We start from the raw sequence: 22612 nt of genomic DNA on the forward strand, positions 1-22612 counted from the left end.
ATTTAAGGTATTACAAATATAGTGTTTTGTTTGTTAGACTTCCTCATAAAGAAAAAGACAGACAATGAAAAATTAACCTAATAAGGTTTATTGAGCAAAGACTTGATAGAAGCTTGAGAGTCAGATACTCAGATATTCAAGAGTATCCAATGAATACATTCACCTTCCTGTGCTTGGATGCTCTTTGATATATGATTGGCTAATTCCCAAGCCTCCTTCTAGTCTTCACTAAATAAACCTCAATAGGTTAATTTTTCATTGTCTGTGTTGATCTGTATTATTTGCATGATCTAATTAGACTTGCAAGAAGTGAAAACCTGTTACCATCAGAAGATACTAGTAGTCCATTGCTCTCAGGAATAATTTAAATATTACCTGTAGTTACCTAGAAAGAAGTGTGTACTGAAGGCAAAGCCTTAGAAGCCAATGATGTCTACCAGCTTGATTTGCTGGTGGTTTTTCTTAGACTAACATCACTTGTTTACATAGACAACTTAGTAGCAAATCTCTCAGTGACATATTCTAAGAGTTCTGCAATTATTTTTGAAATTTGCCTCATCAAAGCCACATGTCGTTGGTCAAAATGCTTTCTTTTCTCTTACACTATAATCTTTTTTTTCACTTGCTTTGCTTTGCTCTCCACAATTTTCTTTGACACTTTCTCAAATTCTAGGGGCATCCATTATTCACATTAAATGAAAACATGGAAGACATGGAGGAAACATGTTCAGGACCAAGGCACAACGCAGTAACGGCTCACAGCGCATTTGCTGCTGAATGTCTACTATAACCATAACACGTCTGTGATCACTGCATAAAATTTTCAAAACCCCTTTGTCTTTCAGTTGTATTGGGAATAAACCTGAGAATTTTCCTATGTAATATATTACTTAAATAGTAGTCTGAGTTTTGGGGGATGGAAATGTTTTCCAATATCAATATTAGCACTCTGCCCCTCCCCCACCCCCCAAAAAAGAAGTAAGAATAGATTCACGAATTCTATAAATTTCAGTATTAAAACCAAGAGTTGTTTAACTGGGAAAACATTAACTTGGAAAACACTGTGAGGTATATGCTTCTATATTTAAAAATTAACTTCTTTCGACTTCCCGCTCACGTCATACCCAACTGAGGTATCAACTTCTGTCAATTTTAGTACTATTTATTTCCTTTCCATTGTTTATTGTAAATAATAAATGAAGTCAGAAAATTAGTGATTAGGTATTTTGAGTCTTCTGTGAGAGCAATTTCTTTGACGGGGATAGGAAGGGTGGGAGTGATCTGAACCGCAGCTTTGAGCAATGAATGAAGTGTGCCCAAGGAAACGTAGCAAGGAGACAACATGCTTTAAATAAATTTCAACTGTACGCAGTTTGATTTTATAATCCGCCCCAACAGGGAAGAGCAGTGGCAGAAAAAAGGAAAATAACTGAAAATCAACTACATGCCAAGTATTGTTTAAAACACACTGTGTTATCTCAATTATTTTTCACATCAGTCAGAAATAAGCTCCACTTGTCCCATTTTTACAGACAAGAAAGGTAAGAATCAGGGAGGCTAAACAGATCAGGTGGCAGTTTATATAGGTAGTAAGCAGTGCAAAAATCCAAATTAATGTCTTTAAACCTCAAATACATGATCTCTGCATCAAACATTGTACGCAGAGTTCACTAAGTCATAGAGCTGAGCAAGAGCAGACAGTTTTCCCCAGCTCAGACACTGACTCTGCCTGCGATGCCCGCACTCTGCTCCATAGGTAGCAGCCTCCTGAGTCACTGCCAGAGATTCGGGGAAATGTGTGACCTTGAAGGCGAGCTAATCCATTCAACCCCCACAGCTTTACACGCATTTTTTAAGCAAAAGTTGATTACCATGTTATATGCCAAAAAATTTTTTTGTGTAAGTCATACTTGGAAATAACATACAGCACACACAAAATACACACACACACATACACACACACACACTCGATTGATTCCTGCTCTCATTATACTTAGAGATTTTATTAAATCTCTGCCAATTATAGAAGATATGATACTGGCTGAATTTGCACATGGATATTTAAAAGAGGAATCTTGGTTGTCTTTTTATTATTAATATTCATTAAATAATTATTGTTATCATTACTTAGTAATTAACAAAATTGTCATCGAAATAAGCTCTTAAATATAACTTCTAGAGACTTAATAATAATTTAGTATTAATTTGGCTAATAAAGCCCTAGGTCTTATTTGACTAATTAGAATCACTGATTCCAGATTCAGTTCAATTGCATCTTCCTAAATATATGTTTTGCTTCCTCTTGTCTTTTCTATTTTAAGCTATCTTTGATGGAGTTGTTAGCCTACATACATGAATGCAGATGAAAAGTCTGCGTGAACTAGAGTCATTTCCAAATGTTTAATAGATGTAGCCAGTATTTGTGAAACATAATATCATTGATGCTCCTTCGATCTGTTCCAAGTTAGGTGTTTTTGTGGTAATAAGAAATTAAGAATTATTAAACATTTCAAAGATACACAGTACATATATGTTATTCATGATGCATCAAAAATAATTAAAGAGGTTATCAATAAATGATAAGACTGAATGATTATAATGTGATATAAAATAATTATATGCTTGTAATCTCTGAAAGAAAAAAAATCTGTCAAAACAAATGCCAGCAACATGTTCTTAATAAAAATGCAAATAATAGAGGCTTACTCTCAACTATCTATGCTACCTAAGGAATACTGATAAAGATAACCTCAAATATAGGATTATATAAAACTAAGATGATTTTATTGAATAAATGTCTACCATACACCAGCCATGGGATTAGGCAAACTGCATAGGCAACTACCTCCTTTTATTCTTAAAAGCCTAAGATCCTAAGGAATGAGTGATATTCTCTCTGCTTTGTTGATGAGGACAGAGTCTCAGAGAAGCTGTGCGACACACAGCCAGTGGGAAGGGAGTCTGGTTTGGCAGCTCGTCCACTAGAACGCGGTACCTGTGCTTCCATGGTACCTGGGCTACATTTCTGTGCTTCTGTTTAAACTGGAAGACAACTGCAAGTCTTGGGAATTCACAAATCTCACCCTATCAAATGCAACCCCGTTGCCAGAGACAGACCTAAAAGTGCCCAAGCGTGTTCACGTTATCATCTGTGCGGCCCACTAGGGTGGCCGTTTGCTGCAAGTGGCTACTGAGCAATGGAAGTGTGTCCGATCCACACTAAGTGTGCTGTCACATAAAATATACTCTGGAGGACTTAAGGACAATATGAAAGCAAGAATGTAGAATGTCTTATTAATATAGTTATATTGCTTTAGTGTTAAAATGATATTTTTGATATGTGGAGTTAACGAAAATATACTCTTAAAATTAATTTCTCTTCTTTAAACATAACTACTAGAAAATGTAAAATTATATATGTGGCTTATTTTTGAGACTCTCTTTATACTTCTATTAGATGTCATGGTATCAGTGAACTCTACACTAGCTTTCATGAAGATCAAAGGAAACAAGTTTGGCTTTCATTTTGTTCAGAATACCCCCACTCCCACCACCAAAAAAAAAAAAAATATGTGTGTGTGTGTGTGTGTGTGTGTATGTAAATATAGCTTTTGTTTAAAATGTCAGAGAATCCAACGAATTCCTGTGAACTCATGATGACATAGTTTTCCAGAAATATTTCACAGTTTAAGTCTAAACAAAGTGTGGCTTTTCACTTTTACCAAGCAAAAGGTATATACTATTGGTTTCCAGAGACACGTTAGAAGTATCTCAAATAGTTTCTAAGAATGTTAATTCATTAAGCATTTATTTTTCATTGGCTGCATTTGAATGTAGGCATCACGGCTGAGATAGCTATGAAAATACTAAATTATTTCACCTCAATTTTTGGAATGCTATAAATAATATAAACAACTTTTTATTATTTTTTTAATTTATTTTTTATTTTATTATTATTATTATTATTATTATTATTTGCTTTGCTATTTTTCTTCATCGTCTCTGCATCCTTATAAATATTAGAATACTTCTGGCATTTAATTACATCCTATCTAATATTAGAGGTATTTGAGGTGTTTTTCCTATTCCCCCTTACCATATTGAGTTATTCCTAAGAGCTGAGATCTTTTTACTGTTTCATTCACCAAAAATGTTAATACACTATCTCAATTCTCATAAGAATATATATACAAAGAAGTCTAGCAGTATTCATATGTGCCCTTAATTAACAATTGATTTCTATTTTTTTATAGATATTTTTTAAATTTTCCTTTTGAAAATTTTTAAAAAGTAACTTTATTCGAGATTCCGCAGATTTCAGGATTTAAAACTCCCAATGCGATCAACGTATCCCTCTTGTCTCCCCCTGAGCAGCTGCTCTTTAAACGCGTTGATGGTGCGCCCCGAAGCTTTGGCTCCTTCACTCCTCAGATGCTATGAGATTATTTTTTATTTAATTTTACTAAATTAAAATACCCCCTTGGAAATGAGTGGGGAAGCAAAGGCAGAAGTGGCAACGTTCCCCCCTTCATCCATCCTCCATCTTAAAAGCCAGAGTAAACGAACTCATTCCTTTAAAACACTTTTGTTTTTGTTAATTATGAGAGAAATAATTTAGCTACGAAAGAAACAGCCATTTTGTTTCCAATGTTAAAGTTATGGTTTACATGTTACTATGTCATAGTATGAAGTGGCAAAATTTGCTCTTTTATCATTTTAATAATATATATTGCATTTATTTTCATCTCATAACTCTAGTATATTATATGTATTAATGGTGCTTGCTATTTCCACTTCTCACAACATTTTCACTGTATATATTATAATGAACATCTACCAACTCAAAACTTTAAAATAATTCTTTAGACAAATTACTAAAAGATATTTCAAGTTAAAAGGCTAGGTAAACATATTCAATCACCTAAACTATTTAAACATATAAACCCGACCACTCAAATTGAAATGTCCATAGGCCTAAAAAGAATAAAATGAGTAGCATAACCATTTAATTAAATAATGTCTAATTAAAATTAAATAACTCAGCCCTTGATTAGTTATATTTTATTGAGTGAACTGATATTTGTTAAGGATTAAATTCTATGTCAGACCGCAAACAGAAAAGTCTTCTCTTATTGATCTAAGAAGAAGTTGACTAAATAGAGAGCTCAGAAACTGGTAAATACACTGAAGCTTGGAGAAAATTTGGAAAACAATTTTACAAAAAAAAGCTTAAAATTTTTTTTTTTTTAGATTCAAAAGATTGTTTTCATTATGGAAGCAGTAGATTGCTAGCTGTCTATGGCATTCTTTCCCCATTTCCCTTCTTCCTCCCTACCTTCCACCTTGTGAAAATAGCAAACACAAATGAAAGGTACCTGTGGGAAGAGGCGATGCTCATTCTCCTTCCGTGGAGTGACGGGATGGCAGACCACTCCTTGTCAGCACAACGACATCCAGGGCAATGTCACCGCAGTGTCCTTTCCCAGCTCCACCTTCGCCTTGGAGTTAGAAATTCTCGTCACCAGACAGGAATAGCTCTTTCCTCTGCCAGAAGTTGCCTTGTTCTACAGTGAGGTTAAACAGGACCTTTGTTGGGTTTGATACCTGGATCAAGGTGATTGCCCCAATGCCATTTCCGTACATGTGATAATGAAAAATTATCTGTAATCGAGAATAAGAATATTCTATATAAATAGTACAATTAATTCCATTTTCTTTTCAATTATATTACTTTGTTCTTTATTAACAGATTACAGATGGAAAACAAGATCTACATATTCTATTGCTTTGTGAGAACTCTAACAGAGTGAAATCGAGTCAGCCTTAAATCACATGTTGCTATGGATGGAAGACAGTACAATAAGGATCAAGTAGAAATTTAGTCAAAAAAAAATGAGAAAAGTTTACTGTCTGTGATTTCTAAAAGCAGAATTCCTTGATAAACACTTAAAGTCCACTATCAGAGGAATAAAATATGAATAAAAAGTGATGCATTATATAAAGACTTTTCATAATTAAGAAATAGCAAGAACTAGATAATCACTTTAATCTCATGAAACTTAAATCATTTTCTTCAAAATAGCTGAATACTCTATTGCTTTTTTCCACATTCTTGTACTTGAAACACATTTCATTTCTACAAACTCCTCGGGGCTCTACTATATATAGCAAAACCACCAGAACAGCAATTATCGGAATTTTACTTGAAATGCTAGAAACATGCTTTAGAAGAGCAGCCTTGGGAGTGTTTGGCTGAGTAAAAATTAATAAAAGTATTTTCAGGGATTAACACTCAGTGTTTCAAAGATGGAGTTGACCAGATGTTTTAGGGATTATCACATAGAAGAGGAAAGTCAGAGAAAATTCTAGGAGAAAGAACAGTGCGGGTTAGAAATAATAGGAACTCAGAGGGTTTTTGTAAGCTTTTTTCTTGTTATTTGCATGAATGAGGGAAAACTGTAAAGGGACTGATCTTCCCAGAGGAAAAAAAGGCATTATCGAAACAGTGGCAGTAATAAATATCTTCTTCTAAAGAAAGAAAAATGAATGTGTTTAAAGGATAAAGAATGTGACTAAACAATATATGTAACACACACCACAAAGGGCATCGAGCTACGTGAAATGTCTACTCAAATATCCCAGCTGATGAAACCTTCAGGTATTAGTCTACGATCCAAAACATTTCTTCTATTGATTAACCAATTAATGTTGGAAAAGATGAGCTCTGTGACTGCTGTGAAGCGTGCAGGGAGGGCCAGTAAAACCAGGGGAGCCCAACTCATTAGAGTGAGAAGTGAAAGGGCTGGAGGGCCACCTTCCTGGGCAGCATTGCAGGCATGAGTGGCAACTAACTATCTGACAGGCACAGCACACATTTATCTGAATCCCTTCTAGGTCGCAGACATGATCTGCCCAGTGGTCTGCTTGTTTTAGCTTCTCATTTGTGCCAAAAATATGAGGTATATGTTTTACGTCACAGTAAAACATTGGATCACGTTTTGACTGATATTGAGTTAACATGCAAACAAAGATCTAAACATCCCCATTCCTGCAGAGAACACTTGATGACTAATCACAGGATGACCTGAGTGAATGAAGACCTGCTAAGTGTTGAATTCTTTGAAAGAGGCATTTTCACTGGAAGGTTTTGAGTTACTCTGAGGTTTGATCTCTTCCCCCATCAATCTCTGGCTGTGTTCCTCTCAGCATCCATTTCTCAAAAGGAAGGAAAATCTCCAATTTGATTTTTTTCTGTTTGAAGGTATCTTACAAGATCAAGTGACAGAAGATTTTTGTGAAAATTTGGGAGGTCACGCTCCTTATCTGATAAACACATTTTTAATATGAGAGACCCAATCGTTCTCAGCATGACCTTTCCTTACTTCTTTGTATTGGATCTATATCATAAATATTCATAAAAGAAACCATTCGTCATTAATTTTTGACATTTCTTCTAGACATACTTCATTATTCTCACACAGATGTTTAAAACGCTGGGGACTCAGTGCTAGGACCAGGGAAACAAGAAATTGGATGAAACCCTTGGTTACCACAGCATAACAAAAAATAAAATCTGAACATTTTCAGAGGAAGTGGCTAAATAAAAAAGCTTAGAAGTCAAACCAGAATTGTATATGTTTCATGTTTAATTTTTTTTTCTAAGATGAGAACTAATTTGCAATTTTCAGAGAATCTATGGATATCTAGAGATAGATTTATAGACACTCAACCTATATAAAATCTGGTATGCTTGGGCTTTATTTTTGAGATAGTACCAAGTAATCTGGAAAACAGCAAAAACAGATAAAATATATATGATCAAAAGTCAATTTTTTTGCCAAATCTATTAAAGTTTAATATAATTCTGTATGATTTGTTACATCCATTCTAGACTGCTGAGTTATCTCTCTACAACTATGATCGGAACATGTCACTTTCTTGCAGAAAAGCCTGTGAAACCAGGGTGGCATAATTCTTGTCCATCAAATGTGCCTGAGGTGATAAAAGAGATAAGATTACTATCTGAGAGTTAAGGTAAGAAATCAACTTAAGCACAGACAGAAAAAATCTTCCGACAGTATGTATTAAGACGGCGAAGGTGCCAGGATGTGAAGGCTGCTCAGTATGAACATAAGAACAAGGATCTGTAATAGGTGTAGACATAATTAGGAAGCCTTTGAGTAAAGATTTAATATGCCTCCTTCCCAGGGTTAGGGCTCTCTCTGTTGTGGAGAAAGGTACATGAGGATATTAGAATTCGAAGACAATAAAGATTTAAATCATGCTATTGCCTCCCAGCCTGATTCATTGATCAGCTAGCAACTTTCTGGATGTAATTTGTTTCTCTTTCAGTGATCAAACTTTGGGTAACACACCAGTCAGAATCCATGTGTTCGGATCATATGGAGACTGCATTTCTCATTGTAAATATAGATAAATGGCACAGTTATTTATATATCAATCTCTCATAAGCAAGATTCTTGGGAAGTCACCTTTGATGGCTTAATTTATATTATATGCAAAGCTAAGTTTAGTGACTTAAATCCTTTGCAGAATAAAAACATTCAAGCAAACAATAAATAAAGGGAAGTGGAGGACCCTGAAAATTCATAGTTATCACATGAGGCTGTTTAGCCCAAAGAGCCACAGGATAATGACCAAACCATTTTTACTTCCTGCCTATAGAAATCATTCTACTTTTTTAAGTGTCAAGTTCGGTCTTTCCTTTTCCATGAAGACTTCTTCAATCAGTTTATTATAGCTCCAATTATCTCTAATATTAATTCTTGGACATATTTAACTATTTCTTTTTTTTTTTTTTCTGATGGTGAAATTCCTACATTTCCAATATGTACGAAATTTCCTGGGTGGAAACAACTGGTATTATACTCCTTTTGTATTATCCAGGGTTGTGGATAATAACCATGAAATTTTCCAATTGTTTTCCAGAATTTATCCCTAGAATAAATTCTTCTTAACAGTTCTGACGATCCTTCCCTCTCATTTTTAATTCACTTTCTCTCTCCCTCATATATCTTAAGTTGAATAAATTCAAATGCATCTTTGGTCTGGCCCTGACCATTTCATTTTCTGTATCTGACTCTATCAGGAGTTGCTCAGAATATTTTTGTTTTTTCCATACCTTGAAGTTTTTGCTGCTTCTGCTTATGACTGGGCTTGAAATTCTGGCTGCTCTCATGGGCTGCTGAGGGAACAAGCTCTTTATGAAGATGTAATGACCAGGCAAATTTTGCAAGGTGTGATCAGCAGCTGGCTCTGTGCCTACCACAGGGATGCTGCTAGCTTTCAGATTCCAGTCACAGCCTTCATCCTGCTTCTGCTCCCAGGAACAAAGATCGAATTCAAAATCACAGCACCCAGCGGAGGTACCTGGAAAACATTTTCCAATTTATGGTAGAGAGAAAGAGGAAACTCGCCGACTTTAATGTATGCAATCCAAAATGACAGTGAACTTGCCATATCATGTAATATTCAAAATTTTACCGTATTACACTGACAGCAACATTAGAATAGAATATTTCACTTTGTTACACATGGCTATTTCAACAGCTTATTTAAGTTTATTTCTGCCCAAATTTGGTCTTTAGTCTCAAATTCAATGACAAAATAAAACAGCATTACACACATTTTGTCCTTCCAGCACCTGTTTGGTCAACATGATTTATTTCTTCTCTCCTCTCATCTTTGCTTCTCAGGTCTTGGTAGGAAATTTAGAGTTTATTATTCTGCAGTACAGCTTAGCTTGGGAAATGCTGCCTAAAGCAAAAGTTATTAATCATTGTAATTATTATGCTCATTTTAGAGATGAGAAAATTGTGGAACATAAAAATAGGGTAAAAAGTGGAAAATTTGGAATTAATTTAAGTTGCAGAAATTTAATGTTAAGTTGCATTAAATACTAACTACCTCCCAGACAATTAAAAAAAAAAATATTATTGACATTGCTTAAATTCTTCAACTACGTCCTTATTGATTTTCTGCTTGCTGGACTTATCTGCTTCTGACAGGGAAGTGCAGAAGTCCCCAACTATGAGAATAGATTCATCAATTATCCTTGCAATTCTATTAGTTTTTGTCATGCGTAGTTTGACATTCCGTTGTTAGGCACATACACTATGAACTGTTATGCCTTCTTGGACAATCGATTTATCTACTGCTATATAATATCTTTAGTTATCCTTGATAACTTTCTTTGCTTTGAAGTCTGCTCTAAAATTAATATAGCTATTCCCGTTTTCCTTTGTTTAATGTAAGTACGGTATATATTCCTCCACATATTAAATCTATAAACGTCTGTGTATTTAAAGTGGGTTTCTTGTAACAACATAACGGAGTCTTGTTTTTTGATCCACTCTGACGACTTTTGTATTTTAATTGGTGCATTTAGACCACTGATGTTCAACGCGATTATTGAGAGAACTGGATTAATATCTACCATATTTGGTACTTGCTCCTTATCGGTTCCCCTTGTTCTGTGTTCCGATTTGATTCCATCTTCTCTCCTTTCTCAGCATATCGGATTATATACCATATACATACACTTTTTAACTTTTTTTACTGGTTGCCCTGGAATTTACATTACACATTTACAAATAATTTAAGCTCACTTTCTAATAATACTACGCACCTTCACGGGTACCGTGAGCTCCTTACAATAACAAGGTAATCTTAATTCCTCCTGCCTACCACTTGTACCGTCGCCGTCAGTCACTTCACTTATATCTAAGCATACCTGAGCATATATGTGTGTACATATACGATATATAAACGTACAGCTGAATACGTTGTTTCTACTTTATTTTGAACAAAGTTATTATCTGTTAGATTGAGAAAAAAAGTTTTTATTTCACCTTCTTCATTGCTTATATATATGTAGATCTAAGTTTGTGATCTTTTTCCTTCTCTCTAAAAAAATTATAACGCTTTTTGCAAGGTAAGACAACTAGCAAATATGTCCTCAGTTTTTGTATCTATGAGAAAGTATTTCTTCTTCTCTTTTGAAAGACAATTTTACGCAGTGTGAATTCTAGATTAGCAGTTTTTGTTCATTTTGTTGGTTTGTATGTTGTGTTCGTTTCCCCTCAATCTTTTAACTATTCCATTCCACTCTTCTTGCTTTCATGGTGTCTGAGAAGTCAGTTGTAATTCTTAACTGTGTTCCTCTGTTTTTTCCTCTTTTTTCGGAATTCGATTTTATATTTGATTTTTCTATAGTTTGAAAATGATGTGCCTAGATGTAATTTTTTAAAAAGCATTTCTCCTACTTCATGCTCTGAGCTTTCTGAATCTGTGGTTTTGTACCTAACATTAATTTCTAGAAATTCCCAGCCATTACTGTTTTAAATATTTCTTCTGTCCTTTACTCTTCCGGTTCCTTTTGGTATTCCCATTACTCATATGTTACACCTGTAGTTCTAAAAATCCTTGGACAGTCTGCTGTGTTTTTGTTAAGTCTTTGTTCTCTCTGCTTTGCAGTTTTGGAGGTTCCTTTTGTAATACCTTCTGGCTCAGATATTTTTCTTAGCTATATCCGGACTATGAATAAGCTCATCAAAGACATTGTTCATTTCTGTTACGGAGTTTTTAATCTCTAGGATTTCTGCTGGTTCTTTCTTAGGGTACCCATCTCTCTACTTCCAGGGCCATCTGTTCTTGCAATGGTGTCTAATTTATCCATTAGAGGTGACAGCATATTAATCATAGTTATTTTAAGTTCCTTGTCAGATAATTTCAACAACCCTGCCGTGTCTTGCTCTGTCTCTTCAAACTGTGTTTGTTTACTGCCTTTTGGTATGCCTTATAATTTTTTCTTGATAGCTGCACATGATACCCTGGGTTAAAAAAAAAAAAAGCTACAATAAATAGCCTTTTATAATGTGGAAAAAGGGGAAACATTCTATAGCTTTATGACTATGTCTCAGCCTTTAATGATCCTCTGGCTGTGAACATCACAACGTGTTTCTCAGTTTTCTCCCCCATTAGGTTTAACGAGATGACTAGGGAAGGTTAACACTGGGCATTTCCCTTCTACCAGGCCAGTTAAGCTCTGGCAATGCCCCGTCAGGTTAGGCTTGCCTTAACGAGTTTCTCCCCAAGGCAGGCCTTGTTGGGAAAACAGAGTGCTCCAGAATATTTCTAAATGGTTCCTTTTCTTCTGCTCCTGTCGGAAGCATGAGTCGATTCTTCTCCAAGTATTTACTGTGGAACCTGGTTAAACTCATGGAGGTAAATCTCACAATATTGTGGGGGTAGCCCAATAACTGGGTCCCCCCGAAGTTTTTAACTCTTGAGTTTGTCCGCCCTGGGCTTCCGGTAATTCATTAAGGACAGTTCAGTTTCTCCTTTCCGGGCCCTGGGTCCTGTGGTGATGTCTGCTCTTGAGTCCCTGCTCTGATGGGCTTTCACTCACTGTTCATTTGTCTCTCCGACCCTGGGTAGGCAGTTTTCCCTGTGTCCTCCTGTTTCTTATGGACCCGGGAAGGGTTGTTGATTTTCCAGTCTGCTCTGCTTTTTAAATGTTAGGGCAGAGTCGCGACCTCGAAACTCCTCATATTTCAAAGTTAGGCAGCAGGGGTTACACAAATGTGTCTTTATAATTCTGCTGGTAAATTACAAAGCTGACCAATGCAAGATAAGATGTTATAACCAAGTGTTGTGTAATTAAGGGACCATATCATAAAATCCTACGTTTAGGATACTTCTCAAATTTTTTACGTTTGAGTTAATGTGTATGATACAGCATAAACCCAATGAGTGATTAATTTGACTGTAACAAAATGTTCTGTTTAGAATTCTTTATTCTAAATAATTTATTCAAAATTCTTTATTTTAAGAATGATAATTCTTTATTAAGTTTTGTTTTACTATTACAACTGAACATAAAAATCTGTAAAATCATAATTATATGTGAGATGGTATCCAAAAACTAAAAATACTTGAGAAGAACTAAATTGCAACATGTCGATCTATATTTAGATAAAGATTTCTCTCTTAAAGAAAGCTCATTTTAACAATTACTCACATATTTTTAGTTTTATCTAAATGAGAGTAGGAATGATTCTGCCACCGGAAGTCTCGGGGGCCTGCTCTCTACCCAGCACGTAGGCCAAAGGCAGGCAGGTAAACATCCCAGCTGAAGTGATAACAATTCCCAGATGCAGAATCTACCCTGTTCTATCACACAGGGCTCTTTGAGAATTGTGCTAGGCAGCAAAATCCTGTTTTTCTTTGTGGATACATTCTTTCAGTTATCACAGATCCAATTAAATACACAAAATAACCTCTACGTTCTTAGTAGTTACTAAGGTGAGCATATGAAAACATAGATTTTACTACTGTTTCTATATCATTTTAAAGCATATAAGGCTACTAAGATGAAAGGAAACTTTATCATACCTCACAGAAAGGAATTTGCCCAACGATAAAGAATGGCTTAAAAAAAATCATTTTTAGCTTTTGCAAGAACTAAATATTGATAAATTTAAGAAAGCATCAGGACTAGCATCCTTTTTAAAATGGTTTAATTTAACAGTCAAGCTAACTCTGATTTCTAATATTCTCAAGGATAGAGAAATTTTTTCTGTCGAAATTTCTGTCACCAAATGGGCAGGCTGGCATTTTCTCTCCAATTGCTAATTCAGTTTTTAAAATTACATTTGAAACTTATTTTGGTCACTTGCTCCTTCCTAGAACAGACTGTAATAATACAGCTTCATTTAGTTCAGAATATTAAAGTTCTAAGTATTCTTTCAGAGGATAGGGAGGTAAATCTCATTAAAATAATACTGAACCCCAACTCGGCATCTTGTTTAGAATCTGAGCTGCTGTCTTGGTTAAGAATTATAAAGTGAAACAACTAATTCAGCTGCCTTGTGTTGGAGAGGACGAGATTACCATACGGACCGCATCTAGGAAGGCCATTCGTATAAGGAAATGATGTGGACTGATGAAAAAGATTGCATTTGCTTTTAAAAACACAAATGCTCCAACACGAATCTCTACAATGTAAACTACAGTTTTCTTGTGATACTTCTGTAGTTTTGTAGATGCTTCCTCGGGAAGTTTAATTCTAACATACCAGTGGGGGAAACAACAAACGAGCATAAGTTCATCACTGTGGTGGGAGGGAACAATTTAGAATTTCATATTTTCTATTTCCCATAGGTGCCAGGTGAGAAAACAGCCCCGAGTCTTCTGTACAGATGCCAATTCCTGGCATTTCATGGAATAATTAATGCCAGGGCCAGCCAGGTGTATCATCAGGAAGAAAATGATCACCTTTGTCTATAGCTGTATCATCAATCAAACCAGTTTCTGCCTTTCTAAATGCTATAACTTTTCCATCGATTGCTGTCAATGGAAAACAATGAGCATGAAATAACTTTCATTTTTAAAAAATGATATAATTTTGGAAAAAATATAACCTAATTCCTTTCAAAATCCTACTGTCAAAGCTCTAAAATTAAGATCTTACCATTCTATTCATTTATTCATTCGATTTAAATTTACTGAGCATATAGTATAAATAAAGCACATTTGGGAAAATGGGAAACTGGCTGGAAAGGGGGCTGCTGTGAATCAAACATAATGTGTCTCAGGTCCCGAGCATTCCGTACATGTGTTGTTTTATGTAAGTCTCAAAATATCTCTGTATAATAGTCGTTATTCTTATTTTGGTTGACGAGAAAGCTGAAGTCCAGGTTTAGGTAATTGCTTAGTATGACACTGTAAGTAGCAGAGCTGTGAGTTGAAGAATGATATGACACAGCCCCTTGGAACAGGAATTCTTTACCAAAGACTGATTTGACAAACTCCATATTCATTTTTCTCACACGGGATCAATACAAGACTAAAAGATAAAAACTAGTCTACGAAAATTCTTAGGCCATATAAATCTGTTATGTAGACAAAAACAAAAAGAAAATGACACTGAATATTGTGATGGTCCAATCACATTTTAGAGTACTGTGGTATTACCTGGACATTTAATGCCCATGTTTACAGAAACATGTGAAAATTGAAACCATCCAATGAGAAGACGATCGGATAACAGGGGCCTAGAACTATGCACATAGGATGCTATTAAAGGATTCAAGAAAACTTATACTGACTTCACGATTACAAAGAGGAAAAGGGGGATGTGAAAAAAAGTACAGAATTGTCGGTACCTGTTTCCACTACTTAAAGTTTAATTATCATGAAGAAGTATAAGCAGTAAGAAATATTACCCTCAAAATCCCATGCTGGAAAAATATGGAGACACTGATTCTATGCTAGAAAGGATGTTGTTATATCGGGGTACCTGACAATAGCAAAGGCTTTTCATAGGAGGCAGTGTATTATCTCTTACGAGAATGTTCAAGCAGGAATTAGTAGGTGATTCTCCCTTCCCACCTCATAGTCTGCCAGGTCAGGGAAGTTATACAAATGGTTCCTTTACTGGTTGATGATTCATTTCTCAACTCATTCAATAGTAATTCACTAGCTGATTCATTAATAAATACGTGTCCTAGTGGATTTCTCTCACATTTTAATAGAAGTGCTAGAATTGCAACAAAATAAAATGTATAATTAACTGTAATTAGATGAAAGTGAATCCCTCGCAGAAGTCTAGGTGTTAAACACCTTTCTAAGAGTTTGAACTAACTTCTATTCATCTCACCAATTCTATGATTCTTCGATTTTATAATAAAGTTACTTAACCTTTCATATTTTGACAAATTGCTTATATTGTATTTATAAAAGGGTTATATCATTATTTCTTACATTTCTTCTTTATTTAATTGGTATTTTCAATAAATATCAACAAAAGAGAGGAGACGAATTATAGCAGGAATAAAATGGAATATCATAGATCTTGTGGATATCAAAGGATGATATGAGGATATTATGCACAACTCCACAAGCATAAATTTGGCAATTTTAGATGAAATGGACCTATTCCTTGCAGAGTACAAGCTTACACAACACAAAATAGTTTGAGTAGCTTTATAACTATTAATGAAACTGAACTCAAAGTTTAAAAATCCTGAACAAAATCTCCAAACTCAGTTAAGCTGGAGATTTGTAAAAAAAATCTTTAAGGCACACAAATAGAGGAAGAAGACTTAAAAATGTCCAAATTTTCAGATGACGTGATTGTCTATGTAGAAAAATCAAAGGAATGCATTATAAAACTCTTGACAACTAATAAGTGAGTCAGTAAGGTCACAGGACAAGATTGACATACAAAATTAATTGTATTTATATATACTAGCAAAGAAGATGTAGAAACCAAAATTTTAAATAAACTATTACTTAAAATCTCTCAAACAATGAAATACTTAGGTATAAATCTTATTAAGTATGTACAAGACTTGTATACTGAAAACTACAAAACACTGCTGAAATTAAAGAAAATGTAAATTAATGGAGGGCTATACTGTACTCATGCATCAGAAGACTCAACATATTAAAGATGTTACTTCTTCCAAATCGATACATACATTTCATAATCAGAATTACATCAATTTTTGTAGATCCAGGAATTATTTTTCAAAAATTTAATTAGAAAGTCAAGGAACTGTAATAAAACCATTTTGAAAAAGAAGAATAAAAAAAGAAAAATCACTCTACCTGATTTCAAGATTTATTATGTAGCTTTAGTTATTAAGAATATGTAGTATTGGTGAAGAAATAGACACTTGGATCAATGAGACAGAAAATAGAACTCAAAAATAGGTTTAACAAGTACAATCAACTAATTTTCGAGACAGGTGCAAAAACAGTTAAATGAAGGCAGAGCAATCTCGTGAACGGTGCTGGTGCGATTTGATAGCTCCGCGTGAAACAAAACAGGACACCATCTTGACCTAAACCTCACGCTTTATATAAAAATTAACAAAATGGATCATACACTTAGATGTATAGGTAATATATACAACTTTTAGAAGAAAAAGTGGAAGAAAATCTGGGACCTAAAACTTGGTGAAGAGTTTTTAGATGTGATATTAAAAGCATGATCTCTTAAAGGAAAGATCAACGAATCAGATTTTGTCAAAATTAAAAGTGTTTGTTCTTTTCCTGTTAATAGAATGAAAACATGTTCTAAAGCCTGGGAGAAAATATTTGCCAGTCACATACCTGTCAAAAGATATATATCTATAATATACAAAGAACTCAAAACTCAACAGTTTAAAAAATATGATTAGAAAATGGGCAAAAGACATAAAAAGACATTTTATCAAAGAGGATATACAGGGGCAAAGAAACACATGGCAAGATGTCCACAATCACCAGGTATTAAGGAAATGCTAATTAAGACCGCAATGAGCTATTACTCCACAGCTAGAAGAACAGCAAAAATGAAAATAAAATAGTTTCAATGCCAAATGCTCACAGGGATACGGGGACATTGGCTTTTTCATACATCACTGGTGGCAATGTAAAACAGCACAGCCACTCTGGAAAATAGTACTACTGTGGTATGTTATACCCAGACCATTGAAGTTGGGTCAGCAATTAAAAGGAACAAGTGAGTCATACACGAAACGACATGCGACATGGAAGGATCACAAGGGGGATCGTGCTGCATGAAGAACAAGTTATATAAATGAAACCACTTATATAACTTTCTCAAAATGACACACTATAGAAATGGAAAACGAAGTAGTGGTTTCCCAAGGTTAAGGACGGTGGGAATAAGTGTAACTACAGAAAAGTAGCTCAAGGGGGAGCTTTGTGAAGCTGAAATATCTTGATTGCAGTGATGATTACACAAATTTGCACATGTAATTAAATGCCACAGAACTATACCTGCATATTGAAACAATGTCCATTTTCTGGTTTTGATATTATAGTTATATAAGATGTAACTACTGCATGAAAAGTTCACAAGATTTCTCTATACTATCTTCATAACTTCCTATGAATTCATAATTATTTCAAAATTCAAAGTTTACAAAATTAATGTCATGTGCCAATTATTATTGGGTGATGTCATTAGGAATTTGTGATACAGTAGTTTCCTTTGTATTTCCTTATTCTATGAAATTATAATATAGTCTGTGAATGATACTTTTCAAAGTGTTTCAAAGAACAATTGTTCTATAAAAAGTATATTTGTTTCCATACAAAAAGGGTTTGGGGATAAGTAATTTGGAAAAAAAATCCTATTAAAATACCAACTATTTGAAATGTCACAATGCAGGAACTGATCCAGAGAAGCCACCCTTCACATCTAACCTCTTCTTCCCTGATGACCACCTGACCTTAAAATTTGAAAAATAGCATCCTAACATGTGTCACCTGAAAAACTGAGTCCTGACTAATGTTGGTAATTTTGGAAAGACAATGACGTTTTCTGAGCCCCTGTCACTTAACGAGAGCCTGCAGTCATGCATTCCTAAAGCCAGGTTTATTAACATGATGATACCTGACCTACTTTCTAATGTAATCTCTCAAAGAAAACAAGAGCTATTCACAGAGCCACTTACACTGAAGGTGTCCAGTGTTTACCAAATGAATAAATGAAAAGGAAACGTCTGGTATGCACACGGTAATTACAGAAAGCTTGGATTTTAGGATTACTGACTACGAAGGAAGGAATTGTCAACGCCAGTGGTTTTCTGTGTCCAGGACAATGTGCATGAGTGTGCTGTGGCTCTCCCACAGGGGCATGCTGCCCTTTGAAATCCATTTCTGACACAACTGAGCACAAATTCTGATATGGTAAAAAAGTTTCAGATAGGACACTGAACTAGATATGGTAAGAAGTAATTGATCTACACGGTATAATCTTACTGAGTAAAAAGTAACATGTATATGACAGACAGCTTCAAACCAAAGTCCCTTCTTCCCCTGCCACCAAATCATCTGTTTACTTGAAAATGAAAGAATTCTGCTATAACAAGTGAGAGATGGCAGTCATCTCCAAAATTATAAATAAGAAAATCCTGAATAATAACTAAACACATAGGGAAATTGTCGTTGGCATTTATGGGAACAAAGGAAATTGTTATAGACAGGGTAATACTATAGAAAGGACTCTGTTTTAATTATTGATGACTTTAAAAATGTTCCTTTGAGATTTTTTTTTTTTAATTCAGTCAAATGCACTGGACATCACTTGGCTTGATCCATTATTCTGTTCATTCTTTATCGAAATGTCAATTTCTCAATGAGAAGTTTTCTGACTGCTCTGTTTAAAACTGTAACCACTGTTCCGAGCATTTTCTTTCCCATTTTCCCTATTTTACTTTTTGCCAGAGCACTTATTATAATGAAATATTGTGTTATTTTACTTACTCTGTTTCATGGTTGGGGTCCCCACCACCAACACCCAGAATGCCAGCTCGTGAGAGCAGATTTGTCTCTGTTGTTCACTGTGTTATCCCAAGTAGCTGTAACAAACTCTGGTACATAAAAGATGCTCAATAATAATATTGACTGAATTAAGGCATAAATGTTCATTTTTAAAAATTGCTTAAAAACTCCAAAAAAATTATATTTGAAAATCAAATACATACATACTCATTAAATCTTGATGAATATAATCAATTGGATCCATCAAAAAATCTATACAGAATATTTTTTTTTACTTAAACAGTAATTTTTCCAATGATTAAAATCCTGGTATGTTTATATATGTTGATAAGGAAGTAAAGAATAAAATAATAACTCTCCCTCCTAAGCGGAAAACTTTTTCAAAATTTTGTATTGTTTAGATTAATGTCTCTCCAAGTTTAATGCACATATGAATCACTTGATAATCTTGCATAAAATGCAGTAAATGATTCTGTAAGTCTAGGGTGGGTCTTGGATTCTAATTTTTGAAAACTGTTTATAGACCAAGATTTGAGTAGTAATATAAAACTTTTCAGCAATGTTAAATTTCACATTGATATAACATAAAAAGTAATAATATTTTGAGGAGTTTATATTAAGATTCCCTCACGATGAAAGAATATTTGATAAACAACTAACCAAATTTTTAAAGTCAGTTATTTAATGGCACCCTTACTAAAGTCATTAAATAACTGACTTTAAAAATTTGGGGGTGATAATGACATCTCGATATAGCTTTATTGATTGCAATAAACCTACCACAAACCTATACAGAAATGGGCAGAGGACTTCATTAGCCATTTCTCCTAAGAAGATACACAAATGAGCATAATACAAGATGCTGAACATCATCAGTCATTAGGGAAAGGAAAAATCTAACTACAGTGAGATCCCGCTTCACATGCAGGGTGGCTATAATAAAAAAATAAAAATAAAAATAACAAGTGTTGGCTAAATCCCAGACTTCCCTCGAGAATTTGCTTGGGAGGGGAATTGGATGAAAGTGGTCAAAGGGTACAAACTTCTAGTTAGTTATAAGGTAAAGAGGCACCAGAGACGTAACACATGATGACTACAGATAGTACTGCTGTGTGAGCTATTTAGAAGTTGCTAAGAGATAGATTCAACAAGTTTTCATCACAAGGAAAGAGACATTCTATTTCTTTTTCTCTTTTTTTGTACCTATATGAAATGATGGATGTTAACTTATATGGCAATCATTTCACAAGACATGTAAGTATATTCTGTATACCTTAAACTTAAATAGCACTGTTTGTTAATTATATCACAATAAAATGGAAAATAAATTAAATTAAAATAATTTGCTTAAATTTATTTTATCTAGGCCTGTCTTCATCATGCCCCTTAATACTGTAATTTGCTCTGATTCCATTTATGATTTCCCTTAGTTTATATTTTCTCATAGCACTTATCACCTTTGAATAAGCCCTGTGATTTACTATACACACACACACACACATACATAAACATATATACATATATACATTTACATACGTTTAAGCCTATAGACATAGAGAGACTATATTTTTCATTGAACTCAAGAGTATGAGGAATAGGATTTTTGTCTGTTCATTTATTGATATATACTAGATATATCAAACATTGCTTTGACGCATAACTTCCCAATAAATGTGCATTAAATGAATTTCATATTTCTGTCTCTTCTATTTCTTTTGATCATTCCTGACAGGGTTTGGAAAACTTTATCAGTCTTTTCAAATCCTCTGTATCTTACATTTTTGTTCTAGTCCATAAATTTGCACTGTGAGCTAACTGGTTTCTAATACAAAGATTAAGTGTATGAATTTGTCTCTATGTATTCATTTAACTAAACCCCACAGGGTTTTATGCATTATTTTCATTATTATTTGTTTACTGACTTACTTTTCTTGAGGGGCAGGCATAAGTTTCTAGCAGTGTCTTTCTTCTAACCAATAGGAACGTTCTAACTTTTGCCTCATAGTTAATTTTCAGCCTAATTCAAAAGAGATAATCTATGTCACTTTAACTCATTTTAAATAATTAAAAATTTCTCAATGTTTAATAATATAGCTTTTTGTAAATTTTATGTTCTCAAAAAGAATAGATATCTGCAATTGTTAATACAGTGTTACATTTGCCCATTAGACTCAGATTGCTTTCTGATTATGTTGATCAAATAAATATCCAGCACCTTCATTAATCAGTGTAGAACCGAATTATTTTGGGTATGCCTGAGATAATCTTAATTTGCATCAACAATAAATATGCTAATTAGAATATACAGAGAAACAAAAATATGGTTGTTTTCTGAAGGCACCTTTAAGTCAATGGCGAAAACATGTTCAAAAAAGATTTTGAGATCTCAGATACCAAATAACGTTTTTATGTGATTATGTTGTATTTTTTAGACATGAAGGAATAAATAACATTCTGATTTTTCTACTATATTTTGTTTTCCGTCTTCTCCATCAAATAAAATCTATGCCTTTAAAATAGTTTTTAAAAATTCCTTCTGCTCTTGCTATGTGGCATACTTATACTTAATGATACTTCAGAAATATTTTTAGAGTTGTGATACATGTTCTACCTTTACTTAGAATTCTCAAACGCACACGCACATACACACGACGTAAAGATTGTAGAACTTAAATCTAAAATCTTGGTTGGTTGTCAGCCGAACTTCTGAAATCAGTTGTACAGCAATTTAAACATTTTTTTTCCCCTTCCTATTCTTCTGGGTCTAATTAGAGCATCGAAGTTTACTGTATCTGCAGAATACATAACAGCACTCATAATTCACACAGTAGATTCCAGCCACTCTATAATTAAATCATAGCATTTAAGACCAATAGAATGGAATGCAGTTAAATTTAAAAAAATAATTAAAAAAGTAACTCTATACAAAAAGAACTCATACTCATGTAATGAGACCAATATAAAAAGGTGGGAGACTTTCAGATTTTCTTCCAAGTCTTTTGTTAGTTCATTTATTTGTTCTAAGGAGCTAAAAATTTTTCTTCTTCCTATTTAGTATTTGAACTAATTCAGCTTTCTTGCTCCAGTATTACTCATAGGAATAGACTTACTCACACAAAGTGATTTGGCAATGAGTTTACCAAAAACCATGTCTGGTACATCCTTCTTTCCAAAGGCTTATGATTACTTTTGCCTTTATTTTCCATACAAAACAACTACCAAGACAGTATATTTCAATACATTTCTGACCCTCTTAGTACATCCTTTTCCAGAGGACTCCCGGAAATTT

The 22612-nt window shown here is 34.1% G+C and overlaps 1 protein-coding gene across 1 annotated transcript in view; it reads right to left on the reverse strand.

Annotated features, from left to right (window-relative positions):
* Positions 1 to 22612, reverse strand: part of MALRD1 (MAM and LDL receptor class A domain containing 1) — a 481557-nt gene that overhangs the window by 279399 nt on the left and 179546 nt on the right. Inside the window, 2 exon segments of the mRNA XM_036226667.1 lie at positions 5413 to 5661; positions 9143 to 9390. Coding sequence (XP_036082560.1) covers positions 5413 to 5661; positions 9143 to 9390 — 497 coding nt within the window.

The sequence above is a fragment of the Rousettus aegyptiacus genome, unplaced genomic scaffold, assembly GCF_014176215.1.
Source record: "Rousettus aegyptiacus isolate mRouAeg1 unplaced genomic scaffold, mRouAeg1.p scaffold_m13_p_10, whole genome shotgun sequence".
NCBI classification, from domain to species: Eukaryota; Metazoa; Chordata; class Mammalia; order Chiroptera; family Pteropodidae; genus Rousettus; species Rousettus aegyptiacus.